We start from the raw sequence: 17,744 nt of genomic DNA, 5'->3' as shown, positions 1-17,744 counted from the left end.
ATTAATGGACTTGTTGTAAAACACGCAGACTACTTGGTTTAGTACTTTTTCATTAAGTGTATCATAGATCATGAACAGATTTAATTAATTGTTAAGTTAATTGTTTTTTTTTTGTTTTTTCACTCACAATACTGTCACAGTCATTGTTTCCATTTTGGATGGTTCATTATTTTAGAAACAACCTTAATGGGCTCTTTTTTTTTTTCTTTTTTTTCTTTTAATGGTGCAGATTTTCCGATATTTACAATGGGAAATAAAAAATAGGAATATTTATTCAAATGCTTAGCGTCTGTACGATTTTTCAATACTTTTGAAATAATTCTCTTTTGCTCACCAATGCAACATTTATTTGATCAAAACAAAACTAATATTGTGAAATATTATTACAGTTTAAAATAACTGTTTTCTATTTTAAAATGTAATTTATTTAATTATTCAAAGCTGACTTTTCATCATCATTACTCCATTCTTCAGTGTCACGTGATCCTTCAGAAATCATTCTAATATGCGGATTTGATGCTAAAGAAACATTTCAGATTATTATTATTAATGTTGAAAAATAATAATAATGCTGTTTAATATTTTTGTGGAAACCAAACCATCATACATTATCAAGATTTTTTGATGAATCGAAAGTTCAAAAGAACATGCATTTATTTGAAATATGAATTATTTGTAACATTAAAACTGTATTTACTGTCACTTTTGATCAATTGAATGTCATTGTTTAATAAAAATGTCTTTCTTTCAAAATAGTAGAAACAAATCTTACCTTACCTTTCATTTGGTCCAATACAGATCAACATAGTGCAAGGTAGCAAGTGAAGTGACAAACAGTACAAGATTTGTGCATTAAAATTGTAAAGTTATTGAGAATACACAACAGCGACTTGCATTGACGTTCTTTTGACTGTTTGCTCTCAGACCAAAACCACCCAATTAGACAGGAAGAGATCTTGAGAACCTGTTTATACAAGCTGGGGTTTAGTTTGCCACTGATCACTGCCACTAGACACGGCTCCGAAAACACTAGAATGTACAATTCTGCTCAGGGATAAAATGTAGTTTCTTACTTACTACTAAGGGTGAGTCATGGACAGTCTGAAGCTTAAACTATATTACTGCAAATGTCTTTATTTTAGAATCAGTTTTACATCCAGGTTAACCAGCTTTCCAGGCAATCCTCAAAGTATATGTGCTGGGACATCACCTTAAACCTCACTGGGCCAACAAAGGTTCATTCAGACAGCTCCAAGAGTCCTGGGACCTGAACTACATCTGAGCTCTGTAAGCCACACGGACAGCGATTTTTATAGAACGGGTCCCAGAGGAGACAGTTCATTGCTGGGGTCTCAACCGACAGGAAGTAACCGAGGCGGGCAGGTTCTGACCCTGAGCTGTCAATGATTCTGTAAACAGTTTTGGAGGGTGATGCATCAGGTAAAGATCTGGGATTTCCGTAACTTTGGTCATGTTTTACATGCCTCTTGTGAAGGGATCTTGGATTTGAAAGTGCAATTCAGTGTTGACAGACCCAGTAATTCTCCACGGTTCTGTCCTGAAGCTGCAAGGTTCTGAAAGCCTCTGACATGTAAATGACAGTGGTCTCATGAATCTATGAAATGTTCTCGTTCAGAAAGCGGGACTTTTTTTGGTTTTGTCAAAGCTCTTTTATCCAAAGACTCCGTCTTTAGGCTTTCGTCAGCCGTGATGTTGACAGAGATTATTATTTATTTTCACTTTGAGTTCCTGTGGACGCTGTGGGGAAAGACTTTGACTTTTAAGTTCACAAAGGGAAACGGAGAGCAATTTTTGTTCGGTAAAAAAGGGAAAATAATATCCCCAGGCACTTTTTCGACCAGGGGCATAGTGAATTCTCTGAGAGAAGAATTTCGGCTGTGTCTTCGCATGCTGTGGTCCATTTGCTGCTGTCTCCGATCTGTGTTCGATGAGTTCCCCACGTGTGCTTGTGTTAGCATGCATGCTGGCTTCAGTGTTATGTGTTACCTCTGGGCTGATTGTGCAAGTGTGTTTGTCAGAAAGGTATCATAAGGCCTCTGCCTGCTGTCAGGTTATAGAGCACAGTGTGTGAACATACTATTGCAACTCCAAGATGGAGGCTGTGGGTCAGAAGAAAAAAAAGAAGTAAGAAAATCGTACTTAATCCAGCAAAGTTTTGTCAGGCGACTATTTATTTAGAAAGGGTCCACCATTTTCAGCTGCCTGTGACTGAGACACGAAATAATGTGACAATGTGCACCCACTATTTCCATGCTGAAAGGTTTGTTTGAGCTGTGCCCTCTTCTGTACAGGAGTGCATTTGCATGTCCGTCGCCCTGAGGCTTATTCATTTCACCTTTGCAGAAAAAGCAAATGTATTTATTTTATTATTATTATTAAGAAACAAACAAGCAAGCCCAGGTGAGAAAAAGTAATGCAAAAGTAATGTAAGGTTTCATAAAAAGTATTTCATACCAAGTAACACAATTGTTTAGAGCCACTCAATATTGTAACGCATTACTTTTAAAAGTAACGTTCCTCAACACTGGTTGTGAATATTAAAAGTCATTGTATTATAAAAATGTACAATTAATATGAAACACAACATTGGGTACTATTATTATTTTTCATATAATGTTTATGGATTGATTGATTGATTGATTGATTGATTGATTGATTGATTGATTGATTGATTGATTGATATGATATAGAAGATGCTGTCTTGTAACTTAAGTTTGCAGACATCCTTAAAAAAATCAATGATCTTATATTTCTAGAGTCTAGAGGACAATGTAAATAAAGCATGGCACAGTTTACTTCACTCTCCCTTGCCTATATTGACATGGATTGTATTCATTTCAGGTTTACATCAGACTAAGTCAGGCAAATGATATAGTCTGAGCTGTTTGTTTGCTTTGCAAAAAGACTTGATTGCTGAGCAAAATGTTGTTTTGGTTGAGCTTAATGTCTCCTTATACATAAATTCTGCCCTCTGAGGACTCCCATTTCATGGTTTAGTTTGATGATCAATGCCATACACATTATGTTTACACCACAGTGATGTGTGCATTAAACCGTACATATGCTGCGCACTGCCAGGATTCAAACGGATTCATGCTGCTTTCAAATACACTGTGAAACAGTTAGCTAATGCAGCAAGCCCCCACAGAGGTGTTAATTAGATTTTTTTTCATCCGAACATGACTGCACATATACTCTTGCACTCCCCCTCAGATATACACACGCAGACACAAACAAATTTGCTATCAATTGAACACAATTTCATTTGATGATATTCATCCCAATCCATTTCGATTGCATGCACACACACTCGTTCACCTTGGCCTTGTATGCATTACCAGAGCATGTCATGTAGGGGCACTTATTAGAAAATGAATACACAATGTGTTGCTAATAGTAATTGTTGGGATGACATTTTGCTCCCTAATCAGCTGCCATCCTTGTTCCTGTGAGTGGTGTCTCTTTCCTGAACCAGCAAGGTCATTGAGTAAAAATAAATGTGCCTTTTTTTTCCAATACTGCTGTTTTTAAAATAATGACGAATTCCACCAACAAACAACATATCATTGCCCCATTGTTGGGGCAATGATATGTTATTTGCATTAGTGAATCAGTTGTTTGGACAGTTTGTTCTGAGATTTTGTTCAGTTCAAATAGAAATGATTGACAGATTCAATTACGTGTAGAATTCCCTTGTTTGGTGTTTTCGAAGCAAAATATCCAGTTAAATGCTACTGTTTGAGCTGAAATCAGTGACAAACAGTAGTGTGGTTTTGCACTGGAAACTGGTAGAATGAGATAACAGCATGTTTCAGTGATGGGAACAGTGTCAAAGGTATAATTTAATTGGTCGGCTGTAGGTTGTAAAGGCGAAGAGGTGGATGGGAAGAGTGACGTGTTACTGTCACTCTGCCGCAGGACACTAGACCACCTTCACATAGTCAAAGATTATTATATAGCATTTCAACCTGAAAATAGAGGATTCACATAAGCATATGCGATTGTCACTACTAAAACTTTGCAGTGTTTGGCCATTGATTCTTGTGTAAATACAGTTAGGCTATTCTACATCTTTGTCTTTATACAAATGCCAGTTCAGGTGTTGCTTGCATGCAGTGTAAAGACACTTTTTGTTTGCTTTTATTTGACTTTTTTCCAAACACCCTTACATTGTTTTCTCCGTCTCTGTCATTTGCTTTCTCATCCTGTCTCACTCATCTCGCTCTCTCACACACACGCACGGAGACACATACCGTGTTAATAAGTGCTACCTCTTGCTCTCTTCTTTCATATCAGTAATGGAGAAGCTGAAGACAAGGACGAGATGAGAGAATGATGTGTGGCTTTATGCTGTAGCACTTTCCAATGCAGGCCTGGGATCAAACTGGACACACAGATTACATTTCTGTGTTTACTTGCCCGTGTGCATTGTGAGACTTTATGTGAGGTACCAGAGCTTCAGAAGCTTAATGGAACATAAAAATGTGGAAGTGCAAGGTTAGGATTTGATTTAAAAACATTTTTCTTTGTTCTGAAAATCAATTTTGGTACTGTGTTGGGTCGCCAGTTGAAGTCCGATGTAAAATCACTGGTGTTATTCTATAACAAAAGGTTGCATAGTGGGGCATTACGACGCTGAATCTTGTTGAAATGAGATTGATTCTTTCATTTTAAGCATCACTAGCTTCAATTCTGAGAAACTAAGTTAGCTTTTGCTAGGTGAAACATGTATCAGTCACAATAGATAGTTTATATAACAATATAATGGTGGAAGGGATTTGTGGAAGGGATTGTGGCTTGATGAGAACTTGTATGCATTAACTTATTAACTTATTAGCCTTTTACTGGTGCCCCGATGTCCACCTGTTATGTAAATCATCCATGTTCTCAAAATGTGGAGGTTTTACACACTTTGTATTCCCTTTTGGGATATGAAAAATGGTGCTTTAGAATGAATCGATTATAAATAAGCGCAGAGTGTTCTGTACTTATGGAAACAGTTCACCAAAAGTTCTCATTATTTACTCACTCTTTTGCCATTCCAAATCTACATGCTGTTATTTTTTGTTCTCTAGAACACAAAAGGTAAACACAAAAAGGTTGCTTCGTTAAAATACAATGACGAAAAGCATCATATAAGTATCATAAAAGTAGTCCAGATGACTTGTGCTCTGTATACGTCTTTGAAACCATTGGAAATTTAGATTGTTGTTCAGTGATAATCTTGCCCTCCAGGGTGCTATTATCTTATGAAACGGATCATTGAGTCAGTGAGTTGAACTTAAATCAAAAGTCTTTTAAAAATGAATCACTTTCATTGAACTGGTTGATCCATTTCACAAATTGGACTGATTGGTTTAGAAATTATCCAGATGCAACGCTTTTTCTCACACAAAGCTATCATATCACTACAGACGAGTTGCTTTTTTCTGTCTCTTTGTCATTATAGGCCATTGTTATATGGAAAAGACTCTAATATTGTTCCCCATATATGTTGAAACAATATGAGAGTGAATACATATTGGCAAACATGTAATTTTTGGGTAAACTATTCATCATTTGGAGGGAAATCATACCTTTCATTTGTTCCATCTTCTTGGTCATGAGAATAAACTGTTAGCTGAGGGCTACTAGTTAAGCAGTAAATGTGTAACCTGCAAAAATCCCTTAAATTATCATGTTCTCCTTCCCTCAGGTTCAGTGTGTGAAAGTGTGAATGCAGAGTTTCAAGTGTTTCTTCTTTATGCTGCACTGTTTCTGCATGAGATTACATTTTAAGGGAATGAGTAAATTGCAGAATGCCCAGCGGTTCAGGGGTTTCTATAAAAATGGTGCTTACTCGCCATGGTGTAATGAAACAATGAGAACGTTGAATAGTCGGACTTTGCCTGCGGACTTCTCTTAGACAGAGCGCTGAATTTCACTTGAGTGCCTTTAACCAAGGGAGAATAAGTCAGCTGGTCCATTCAGGGCAAGAAGGCAGCAAATTTCACCACAGTGCTCCATTCCACATTGTAGTCCATTTATCTTTCTCTAGAACTGCTAGATGTATTGAATTACCTCCCAAAATGAAGGGTAATTCTGCTCTGTGCTTTCCTGTTGCTATATAGCCGAGATGGACTATAAAAAGCCATACTTTGTAGAATTTTGTGCTTTTTGAAGTCTTGCACCCCAGACAATACAATAATCAATCAATGTCCCGAAAATTTTGAAACGTGTCCTTAGAATGAATCTTTCTCCGTCTCTGAACAAAAAAAGTTGTAATTCAGTAGATTTCGGGTGTAAAATTAGCCTCATTATTTGTAAACTTTTAACTTAGTCGAAGTCCAAAGTCCAAAGTGATGTGATCCCTTCATCCAGAAGCTTCATAGGCTGGTTTCCCAGCGGACCGTTCGCCCTTCCTCTCTTTCTCTCTTATCCTGGTATCTAGTCTGATCACTCGCTCACACACACCTGCTCCATCATTATTTCATCCTGTCTCAATCTCTCCCCCGTTCTTCCTATTATAAAGCCCATCACACAGTGCGCTGGCTTCCCCGATGTGAATGAGATCCTGAAGTCATATTGATTTCCCTGGATGTCTATAATAGAGGATGTGCCATGTGTAACACCGGCTTTGTGTTAGCACACTGTAGCCCTTACTTTCTTTTCCAACTTTTTTTTTTTTTTTTTACAGTACTGTAAAAGAAATTAATTGATCCTGCTAATGATGTATTTTTTTTAATTTGCACAAGTTGTTTGCATTGTTTTAGCACCTAAAGGAATTATGTAACTGTTAATAATGCAAATCTGGCCGCAAAATTAGCACTGAATGTGATTTGCGGTTCTAAGTGCTAGGTTGACAGGGATCTAGCATACTATTATGGGAATGCATAATATCACTCCACCACTGAGATTCACGCACCTGAATCGACTCTTTAAAAAGCCAAAACTGTGCTAAACTATGCAGTGCACCAATTGCAAAAGCATTTAATTATTGTTGTGTTTATAGGGCTGGGCTTTTGGAAAATTGCGATTGCGATTTAATATGCGATTATTTTTTAAGCTCTTTATCTTTTCTATTATTCAACAAAAACAAGCAATAAATCATTGTAAAATAGGGAAGGGAATCTTTAGGCACCTCATGAGCCAATAATTTTTTTCTTTAATTGATCTTATTAATAAAACTTAAAATATTTAATTACATAATTATAAGTAGGCCTACTTATAATAATTACACATTAAACAACTAAATTAATACAATTACATGTTAAAGGGGTCATATAATGGTACATGCACTTTTACAAGTTGATTGTACTGAAATGTGTGTTGGCAGTGCCTGTACACAACCATCATAAAATGATAAAAATCCATCCAGTGTTTTTTTTTTAATCTCCTTATATGTTTGACCCTCTCTGAAATCAAGCCGTTCGATTTTGTGACGTCACAAAATCGACGCCCCTCCCACGATTGGTGAGTGACAGCAGCGTTTCAACACAGACCCGCCCTCGCTCGTGAGCGAGCTGTCTGTCATCATAGTCCGCGCGTCATTGATGATACCCTCACTGGAGCGCTGTCTATGAGCAGAATGGCGTCTGCGATTGTTCTTCGGTGTAATAAGGAACACAGCAGTCATTTTGATGTTCCTAAATCCGAACCGTTGAAGATGCAGTGGCCGAGTTTTGTTTTTGAAGGGATATGCCCAAAGGATTGACGCGGGGATTCCCTCACGGGGATTCCCCACGATCGTCCATGCTTTCATGTTTGCGCGAATCATTTCACACCAGACAGCTTTACAAACGAAAAAAAACGGATCGGTACCAACGTGTTCCTGCTGAACCTCCAGAAGTGAGTGTAATGTTTTATTAACCTTTATATTAATATTTATATTAATCTTTGCAAATTTGCAAACCTTGCTGCATGCTTCACGATGAATGCATCTAAGGTTTACACTCAGGGTACATTACAGCATGTTTTCTATGTACGACGTTCTCAATATAATTCATAATCCCACGTTTATAATGAACCAGGTGTTATGGATATTGTGTTATTATTTCAAACGGTGTATGCACAGAACAGAGGGGCAGGGTGAGCAAAGCTCATTATCATTTAAAGACACATGCACTGAAACGGTGTGCTGAAAACAGAGCTGTTTTTGACCAGGTAAAATGAGTGTTTTCTTACAATACTAATGAGAAATTTTAATTAAAGTATATTACAAACTTTTAATTTAAACCCTAAAGAATCATATTAGCTTGTACAAAAATGGCATTATATGACCCCTTTAATAATTTTAACAAATATAGCTTCAAAACAAATAACAAAGAGGGAAAAAAATATTACAAGCAATAAACAAAGAGTGCTTTCAGTTGCCTATTTAAGAGTAGGCTGTCTGAACGTTTTCATCTCTTTTGAAATTATAAGATGTGGTTTGTCCTGTCTGTTTAATAACTGACTGTGTCACATTACCGGTAATTTCGCGTCATAAAAGCATTTTGAGATGCATGTACATTTAACCACGTAGACAGAGTGGTGTCGTGTGTGTGTGTGTGTGTGTGTGTGTGTGTGTGTGTGTGTGTGTGTGTGAGAGAGAGACAGAAGCAAGCACAATACTGTTTATAAAACACGCGCGTCGTCACGTACTGTATCTGTGTTTAAAACTAAGCTCAGGCATAAATCTGAAATTATCTTAATCGATACAGAATCGTTGGAGAGAATCTATAACACAATATCACATAAATTAAACATAAACTGTTATTTTCTGTAGCCAGGTCTATATGTGTCGCGTGTCAAGTTGATGCTTTATCTGCAGTACAGACTGGTTTACTCTCGCGTGTCACGTGACCAGACTATAATCGCATGATTAATCGCATGAAACTTGCATAACAAATATGGTTTTGGGAATTTTTTTCCTGTTTCTTTCTTTTATTTCGACAAGAAAAGATACAAATAAACTAAAAGATAAAAGTACAATAAGCATGTTGCAACATACTGAAGGAAAAAACAGTGTCTATAAAGTATTATAAACTATAATTACAACATGTACGAAAAGGAGCGGGATGAAGAAGAAACATGTTTCTAAATAGTACACATCTAAATAGTTCCAGTATATATTATATATATATAGTAATTTTAAACACCAACCAATTTTTTTTACATTTTGCACCAAACAACCCTTCACCCTATAATCACACATCCCAATGCAATCAGTAGTATAACCCACTCTCACAATCACACCTGTTCATCCTCATATCCTTTGAAAAAAGTGTTTTTATACAACTTTTGAAACTGTTTAATATTTGTACAATGTTTTAACACCTGCTCCAAACCGTTCCACAATCTCACCCCACAAATAGCGATGCATGAGTTGTTCTTATTTTGAGCTTTTTAAAGTTGAATTTGTCTCTCATGTTATACCCACCCTGCCTTTCCATAAACATGCATTTCCTGGAATAAGTTTAGGTTTATGCAAAAAAATTCATAAATCTGAATATCACTAAACAATTTGTGGATAAAGCAGCTTTTCCATACAATGATCATTTTCATTTTTGATTAAACTATCCCTAATTGTGCCAGGCAAATTAAAAATTAAATTCATAATTTGGATTTAAACAGCGATTGCCTTAATTTAAATGTCATTTAAAATTCCAATTTCAATATGTTTAGTGCTTTGTTAAACTAGATTGTATGTACTTAGCAAATAACCCACTGAAATACTTTAACTCACTGCAGAAGAAACAAGAAAAAAGAGGGAACAAGAGCAACAGATTGAGAATAAGAAAGAGAAAAGAAGAAAACGGGTCTGATTTCTTGAACTGTCGTTATCAGGATATAAATATGCCCTTTTAATGCCGTGACACACTTTGAGTTGTTATTATGTAAAACCTCTCCTCCACAAAAGCTGAAGGGCCCCGCTTTTTAGCTAGCGCTTGATTTTAGGCAGCTGGGGCCATGTCGAAGTGGAAGGCACCCTGTGGAGAAGCCCATGGGTTTGGATGGTACACCACTGCCTTCGGTTCTGGAGTGGGGCACTGTGATTGGCACCCACCGGGCTTCAGCTGTTGGCAGAAGGCAGAGATGCCCACTAAAATGCCTCGATCTTCCAAACAATACATTCTTCTGCAACATCAGAGAGCGACAGAATGAGAGGATGAGAAGAGTGTGTGCAACAGATAAAGACATTGCTGCAGGTATAGCCACAGCAAGTCTGAATGTTTGGCATGAGAAAAGTCGGGGGGAAAAAATACTACCTGTTCGTACTGTGGTTGATTTCAGCATGCCAACTATGTGACTTAGTTAATGCAGAGTTAGACACAGAACCTGATATCAAATTAACCGCTCAAGTCAGGCATTTTATGAGACATTATTCATTTCAATGTTCTGCCTCTTGTTCAGTGTGACAAGATGGTGGAATTAAAAGGGAGAAAGAAAGAGCCAGAAAGAAAAAGTCCTCACTCTGACTGATCCCATAGCCCCAATTAGATGAACAGAGTTGATAATACAGTAATGGAGACCCGCAGATTCAAGTCTAGCCATTTCAGGTCCTCCCATTAAACCTTCCAATGTAGTTAACATTGATTCCAGCTTGGCGCTGGGGAGAGTATGGACTTCATAAAGGAAGACAATAGCTCCTGAATTGGGCTCAGCTTTGACATAATTGCCTCATAATTGCGTAGCAGTGATTTGCATTCACTTTCTGGCCCTTCCCATCAGCCAATTAGATCCGCTTGTTGATTTATGTGTGTGCTGATGGGAGCTGATGGCTTTTGTCATGGTTCATATTGATGAGCGCTAAATACCTCAAGGCTTTTTTTTAATCTTTTATGAGGGTGCAGGAGGGACAACATGTTAATAGAACTACGGCAACCAGATTGAACGGTGATTCACAATCAAGTGGTCATGTGGTGATTAGGTTCATTGTGCTATTCAAATATTTGTACAGTTGTAAATTTTCTTGATTATAAATATATTCTACACATAAACAGTGTTGAGGTTTTTTATTTTTTTTTAAAGCCCTATTTGGACAGCACTACTTTTCACAGACAGCAAAAAGTAGACTTACTTTGTGATTCAATACCATGTCCTTAATGGCCACGTTCAGTTTACAGAGTTCCCAATCTTGTCCAGATCAGTATGAAGTAATTGTGTCTCAATTTTAACTCAAATGTCTTTGACAGAATTTACAGTCATTGATTTAACTGAGCTCTAGTGAAAAGACATAAAAGGAACTCTTCATCTTTTTCAAGCAAATGTACTTTTTTCTGGTGTTTAGACATTTCTGAAGGACAAATACAGGTAAAAGAAAAGTTTGCTTTAGCTATTTTACATGTTCATATACTAAATATAAATTCAAAAGAAAAATGATGTTATAGGATAAAAAATTATGCAATTAATTGTACCCTCTGACCTTTATGTAGAGTCCATTAGGCATGCATTTGCTTTTCTCAGTAAATATTGATATATACTACCATTCAACAGTTTTGGGTTGGACAATTTTAATGTTGTAGAACAAAAGTATCTTATGCTCACCAAGGCTGCATTTATTTGATCGCAAATACAGTAAAAAGAGTAATATTGTGAAATACTATTACATTGTTTTCTATTTTAATATTTTAAAATGTATTTCATCCCTGTGATGTCAAAGCTGAGTTTTCAGCAGTCTTTATTGTCACATGATCCTTCAGAAATCATTCTGATATGCTGTTTTGTGCTCATTATTATTATTATCAATGTTGAAAACAGTGTTTTTGTAGAAACTGTAATACATTATTTTCATGATTATTTGATGCATAATATTATGCATGTCTTTATTTTCACTTTTAATATATTTAATGCATCCTTGTTCAATTAAAGTATGAATTTATTTATAAAAAAAAAAAAAAAAAAAAACGTCTATACCCCAAACTTTGAATGGCAGCGTTTCAATTAATGTGGTTAATTGCCATTTGATACAATTTTTCTAGCCTACAACTGACAAGTACAACAAACAAATGACAAGAACAAAACCATCTGATGACTAACAGGGTTTTTAAACATAAAGTTGCCCTTCATAAAGCTGAGCATGAGTGCTCTCGTCTGGCTGCTTGTCTTCCTGTATGTGTGTGTGTGTGAGAGAGAAAGAGGTTGTACGTGTCTGTGTGTGCGCATACATGGTCGGCACACACTCGAATGTGTGTCAGTGTGTGTATCTGCGAACACGGAGGTCATATAACTTGGAGTAAACGAACAGTGAAGTGGAACCGCTCGCCTTGACTAGCGGGGTCACGAGAGAGCCCCGCTATGCGCTTCAGCATGTGTAATTAATCATTAGAGGTGTACTTCTTAACCGCCGCCTAATACCATCTCTCTTCCCTTGCCGAAACCCACTTCTCCCTTAATTACTTATAATTGCCTTTTACTCATTCGCTCTAAGATGCTAATATTCATATTTGATTGTGTTCAGCCCATTTCCTACCCATTTTTTTGTCTTTTTGGTGCCTTCTGGATTTATGCTGTACAGTGCAGGAGCTCTCGTAAAGGCTGATCGCGAGGTTAACGTCAGTGATAGAGGCCATTAACTTCAGGAGATAGATATGACTTAGCTTCATGTCACTGTCTGGTCACTGTGACTTTGAGAGGCTCCGGCTCCATTTGCGGCCCACTTTTGCGGCTGAGCACATTCAGATGAGATGGAAGGAAAATGAAATAGATGAACAGACGCCACCTGAACTGAGATATCAGCCCCTCTCCGGATACCGTCGAGCCGCTGTTCATTTCAGGGGCCACGTCTAAGAAAGGAGGCGAGCAGATATGTCAAGGATTGACTAGGATTACAATTCATCTGCCAAGAACGGCATCCTTATTTTAGATGCAGTACAATATAAAACTCAGAACTCAGCCTCTTAGAAGTGGAGCTTTGCTCTTCTGTGTTTTCTGTCTGCCCTGAAGCCCCATTCAAACGTGGTTTCGATTGATTACAGTTTCGTTTGGCTGTGCGGTTTAATGAAAAATGGCTATACAAGTGGTGTCGGTGTACAGATAAAACCTTAAGGATAAAGTTGGCACCAAATAGATTAGCATCCTGCTCATTTGTCTCCATTATAACTCATCGGTTTTCAAATTGTTTTTGGCAGGCACTACAGTGATGACCATGACGGCTTACGACGCAGACGATCCCAACACGGACAACGCTGTGCTGCGCTACATCATCGTGAGACAGCAACCCGATAAACCTTCACCCAATATGTTCTACATCGACCCGGAAAGAGGCGACATTGTCACCGTGATATCACCCCACCAGCTCGATAGAGAGGTATGTGCTTTCTTTGAGTTCCTCTTTTTTATTGTTGGATGGACATAAGCTGCACGTTATTGTATGTTTTCAATTAGTGGTGTACCGTGAATCTTGGGCCTCCGTATGTACCATAAGACAAAGCCCCCTCCACAGCTGGTGATGTCATGCATAAACTTTTGTATCAGGTGGAAATATTATGATGGAGCTGATGGAGAAGGGCAGTAATGTTATTTTGGCCAATTTATCCTGCTCTTAAATTCAGTTTTTCTTCTGTAACACTTTACAACAAGATTCAATTAATAGAGGTTAATGCCTATAAGTATAAATTAAATTAACAATATATTCATAACAAACTATGAATGAATATGAAATTAATATGAATGAACAAATAATATATACACTCACTGGCCACTTTATTTACATACTTTTAGTTACACCCGTTTAACTGCTCATTAACGCAAATATCTAATCAGCCAATCACATGTCAGCAACTTAATGCATTTAGGCATCCAGATATGATCAGGACGATCTGCTGAAGTTCAAACTGAGCATCAGACTGGGGAAGAAAGATGAATTAAGTGACTTTGAACATGTTTGTTGGTGCCAGACGGGCTAGTCTGGGTATTTGAGAAACTATTGATCAACTGAGATTTTCACAAACAACCATCTCTAGGGTTTACAGAGAATGGTCCAGAAAAGAGGTGAAAATATTCAGTGAGCTGCAGTTCTGTGGGCGAAAATGCCAGACAAAAGTAACTCAAATAACCATTTGTTACAACTGAGTTATGCAGAAGAGCATCTCTGAACGCATAACACGTTGAAACCTTGAAGCAGATGGGCTACAGCAGCAGAAGACCACAGCGGGTGCCAGTCCTGTTAGCCGAGAACAGGGAATTTAGGCTATAATTTGCATGGTCTCACCAAATTAGACTAACATTGCCTGGTCTGATGAGTCTCAATTTCTGCTATGACATTCAGATGGTAGGGTCAGAATCTGGCATGGATCCATCCTGCCTTGTATCAGCGCTTCAGGCTGGTGGTGGTGGTGTTATGGTGTAGGCGATATTTTCTTGGCACTTTTTTGGCCCCTTAGTACTAACTGAGCATCATTTAAAGGCCACAGGCTATCTGAGTATTGTTGCTTACCAAATCCATCACTTTATCACCACAATGTACTCATTTTCTGATGGCTACTTCCAGGAGGATAACACCATGTCACAAAGCTTAAAACATCTCAAACTGGTATACCTAATAAAGTGGCCAGTAAGTGTGTGTAATAATAATAATAATGTATATATATATATATATATATATATATATATATATATATATATATATGTTCTTGAATCCTCCTTGTGAGGCAGCACAACTGTTTTCAACTTTGATAATGATAAGAAATATTTTGTTAGCACCAAATCAGCATAATTGAATGATTTCTGAGGAATAATGTTTCTGAAGTGCTGAAAATTCAGCTTTCACAATATATAAATAAATGAGACCATAAAATATATTTAAATTGAAAACATTTCTTTTAAATTGCAATAATATTTCAAAATATAAGCGTTCTGATGTATTTTTATAGTGATTAAATAAACGCAGCATCGGTGAGCATAAAAGATAACAACTGTAGATAATATAATTGTTTAACATAAAAATACTCGTTAATTGTGAATTTGTGATGCCTAATGCACTAACTAAAGTTAACAAATTGAATCTTATTGTAAATTCCTTCCATTCTCTTTGTTTTTTCTGTTCAGGTTTGAAATACTTTCTATTTATCTTTCAAGATTTCTGTCATTTAGAAAGTGTGTATTTGATGGTCTACAGCAAGTTTACCTAATGTTAGCAATGTTAGTTCTGGATTAAAATTTCTCAGCAAACATTTGCAAACATAAAGGAGAAAGGAAGCTATTTTACCATTCCAGCTATTCTGGAATATCTTTACACCGCTGCTCTGGCATGTCAATCAGCACAGGTCTTGTGTCTGCAAATGAATTTTCCATGTGACACAAATGGTAAATTTATCAAATGTGCTCCAGATATTTAAAAAAAATACCCATTTGAATGTTTTAAAGACTGGCTGTTTTCTTAAAACGCCGTGAGAAGAACCTCTAACAGGAGGGCCGACAGAATGGAGGCTTTCTGTTCAAACTGAGCTGTGCAAATAAGCAAGCATAACAACAGCAAACATGAGGGGCAAATCTGTGGAGAAAAACAATAACGGTTGTGTTTAAATGTTTAACTATCCTCAAACAACCTTTAGAGCAAGTATATTAGAGCAGATTCTTCGGCATATAAAAGCAGTGTTTTTAATGTTGTTAAGAGACGGGAGGTTGGATGAATGCAGGGGAGATGCTACGGTGTCTTGAGGACAGGAGGTGTTAGCGGTGCATGCTAATGAGCAACTGGAGGCAGAGCTTTCCAGCTCCTAAGCAGAGCGAGACAACAGCATGATTGCTTTTTCTGCAGGGTGACGAATGAAGGAACATCAATTCGGCCCGCTGCTGGAAGAGGAATATTAGCTGTTGTCAGACATTTAGAGCATGCTTTAATTGAGGTTATACACACTTATCCACTAGCATCGGCTGTGTCCGACAAGGCCAGTAGAAAACCCCTCAGCTGGAACAGAGCGAAGCCATCATTAAATGCATGTTTGTGTGCAGTCGAGAGCACGTTTGATAGTCGAGTTGACATTATAATTAAAATGTTACATGAAAGGTGTCTGAATGTAGCTGTTTATTCTGATTTCTTTATAGCGAAGCACTGGATTTTGACAAACTCTGCTAACTTTCACTGTCACCGCTTCGTCTTACTGACACCATGCTTCCTCTGCCCGATTCCCTCGAGTCTGTGCTTCGTCGCAGTTGATCTCATATGTGTGACAGATGTTTTACACAAAGAGCTCCAGGGGATTTTAGGTGTTTTAAGTAGACAGGTGTGTGACGGGCATGCTGTGTGTGCGGTTCTCTGCTATAGGCTAATTACAACTAGCAGAAATTTGTTGGTATTTTGAAAGTTCCCTAACTACACTTTTTCAATATTACCTCCACCCACCATGCTGCCTGGAAATTCACTGTAATTGTATACATGCAGAATTGTATAATCTAGTTTGTCTCTGAACTCTCTCAAGCCAAAGTCAAGAAATGCACATTTATTCCTTGCAAGAATCGGACAGGTTGATCTAATTAATTGAATTCATGCTCACATCAAACTGTACTGCAATAATGTCAGTTTGGCTAGTTCAGCTAATGGCTTGTCAACAACTTGCGAAAGCATCACGGAGAGAGTTTTTCTCAGTGCACGAATTTCTCTTGACAGGTCAAAAGTGCCTGTTCTTTCCGCTATCTTTCAGATCAGCATGCGTGACTAATAGTGTTTGTAGCTTGGTGTGCTAAGCTTCTGGTACAGTACCTGATGTTCCTAATGTAAGATTAATCAGGTAAAACCCTGTTGTCAGAAATAGGAACATCACAGCTTGGTTAAACGTGTTAGTCTTATGTCATTGTAGCTATCAACTATTTGGGATATCATTTATAATTAAATGGAAATCAAAAGCTCCTATATAAGCCCAAATCCGGTTCTCAAATTATCATCTGTCCATGTGCAGCAGACAGCAGACACCCTTTCAAAAAGATGCAAAGGATGATCATCACATGCACCTGTCATGGATTGATCTTTTCCTCTGATCTGATTGGTTCAGAAGCTTGCTGCACTGATCCTACTCACATTGCCTTTTGGTGAGGAAAACAGAGTAATGTAAATGATCGCACGGTGTTTCCGTTTCGCCACATTCTGATCATTAACGGGGCTGTGTGCCGATGTCTGCATGTGATTATGTGTGTGTGAGCATTTAGCTTTGAATGTAGTCAAAAATAGAAGTACTCCTAATTTTTTTTTATATATATATTTAATTTTATTTGTGTTAATGCAATTAATTTAATATATTTATGTATGTTAATTTGTATGTAATTAATTTAATTACATTTTTGTATTTAATTCTAAAATTATATTATAATATTTATTTTTTATTTTATAATTTTTTTTTTCTTGAAATATTTGTAGGGGTGTAACAATATATTGTCACAATATTTCGCAATACAAAAATGCAACAATATGTATCGTGGATAGTGACAATATTTATTGTTCACCCAAAATAAAAATTACTGTGTGAGAAAAAAAAAATCAAGTTTTCAGAGTTTTAGTGTCAGTACTACATTAAACTGCTATAGCCTATATAATGTTGTATATAATGCATAATAATGCAATGGGGGAATATTTGTGGGTCCTGGTAGTGCCAAATGTCTTATGTTACCAGTAAAATGTGGCTTGCAATATTTTAAATATATCTAGTCAGTGACAGAGTGCAAGCATAATCGTCTAAAATAATTCTGTATTTTCAGCTTTAGAATCATGAATATTTTGATTCTAGTTTCACCATTGTCCTGTGTATTGGGTTACCAACACCAAGTCC

The 17,744-nt window shown here is 37.1% G+C and overlaps 1 protein-coding gene across 1 annotated transcript in view; it reads left to right on the top strand.

The window, feature by feature from the left end:
- Positions 1 to 17,744, top strand: part of cdh13 (cadherin 13, H-cadherin (heart)) — a 347,744-nt gene that overhangs the window by 221,187 nt on the left and 108,813 nt on the right. The window contains exon 7 of the mRNA XM_081372855.1: positions 13,113 to 13,291. Coding sequence (XP_081228981.1) covers positions 13,113 to 13,291 — 179 coding nt within the window. The remainder of the gene's footprint in view (positions 1 to 13,112; positions 13,292 to 17,744) is intronic.

The sequence above is a fragment of the Scardinius erythrophthalmus genome, assembly GCF_964197995.2.
Source record: "Scardinius erythrophthalmus genome assembly, chromosome: 8".
Lineage (NCBI taxonomy): Eukaryota > Metazoa > Chordata > Actinopteri > Cypriniformes > Leuciscidae > Scardinius > Scardinius erythrophthalmus.
This window is presented reverse-complemented; position numbering and strand designations above follow the sequence as displayed.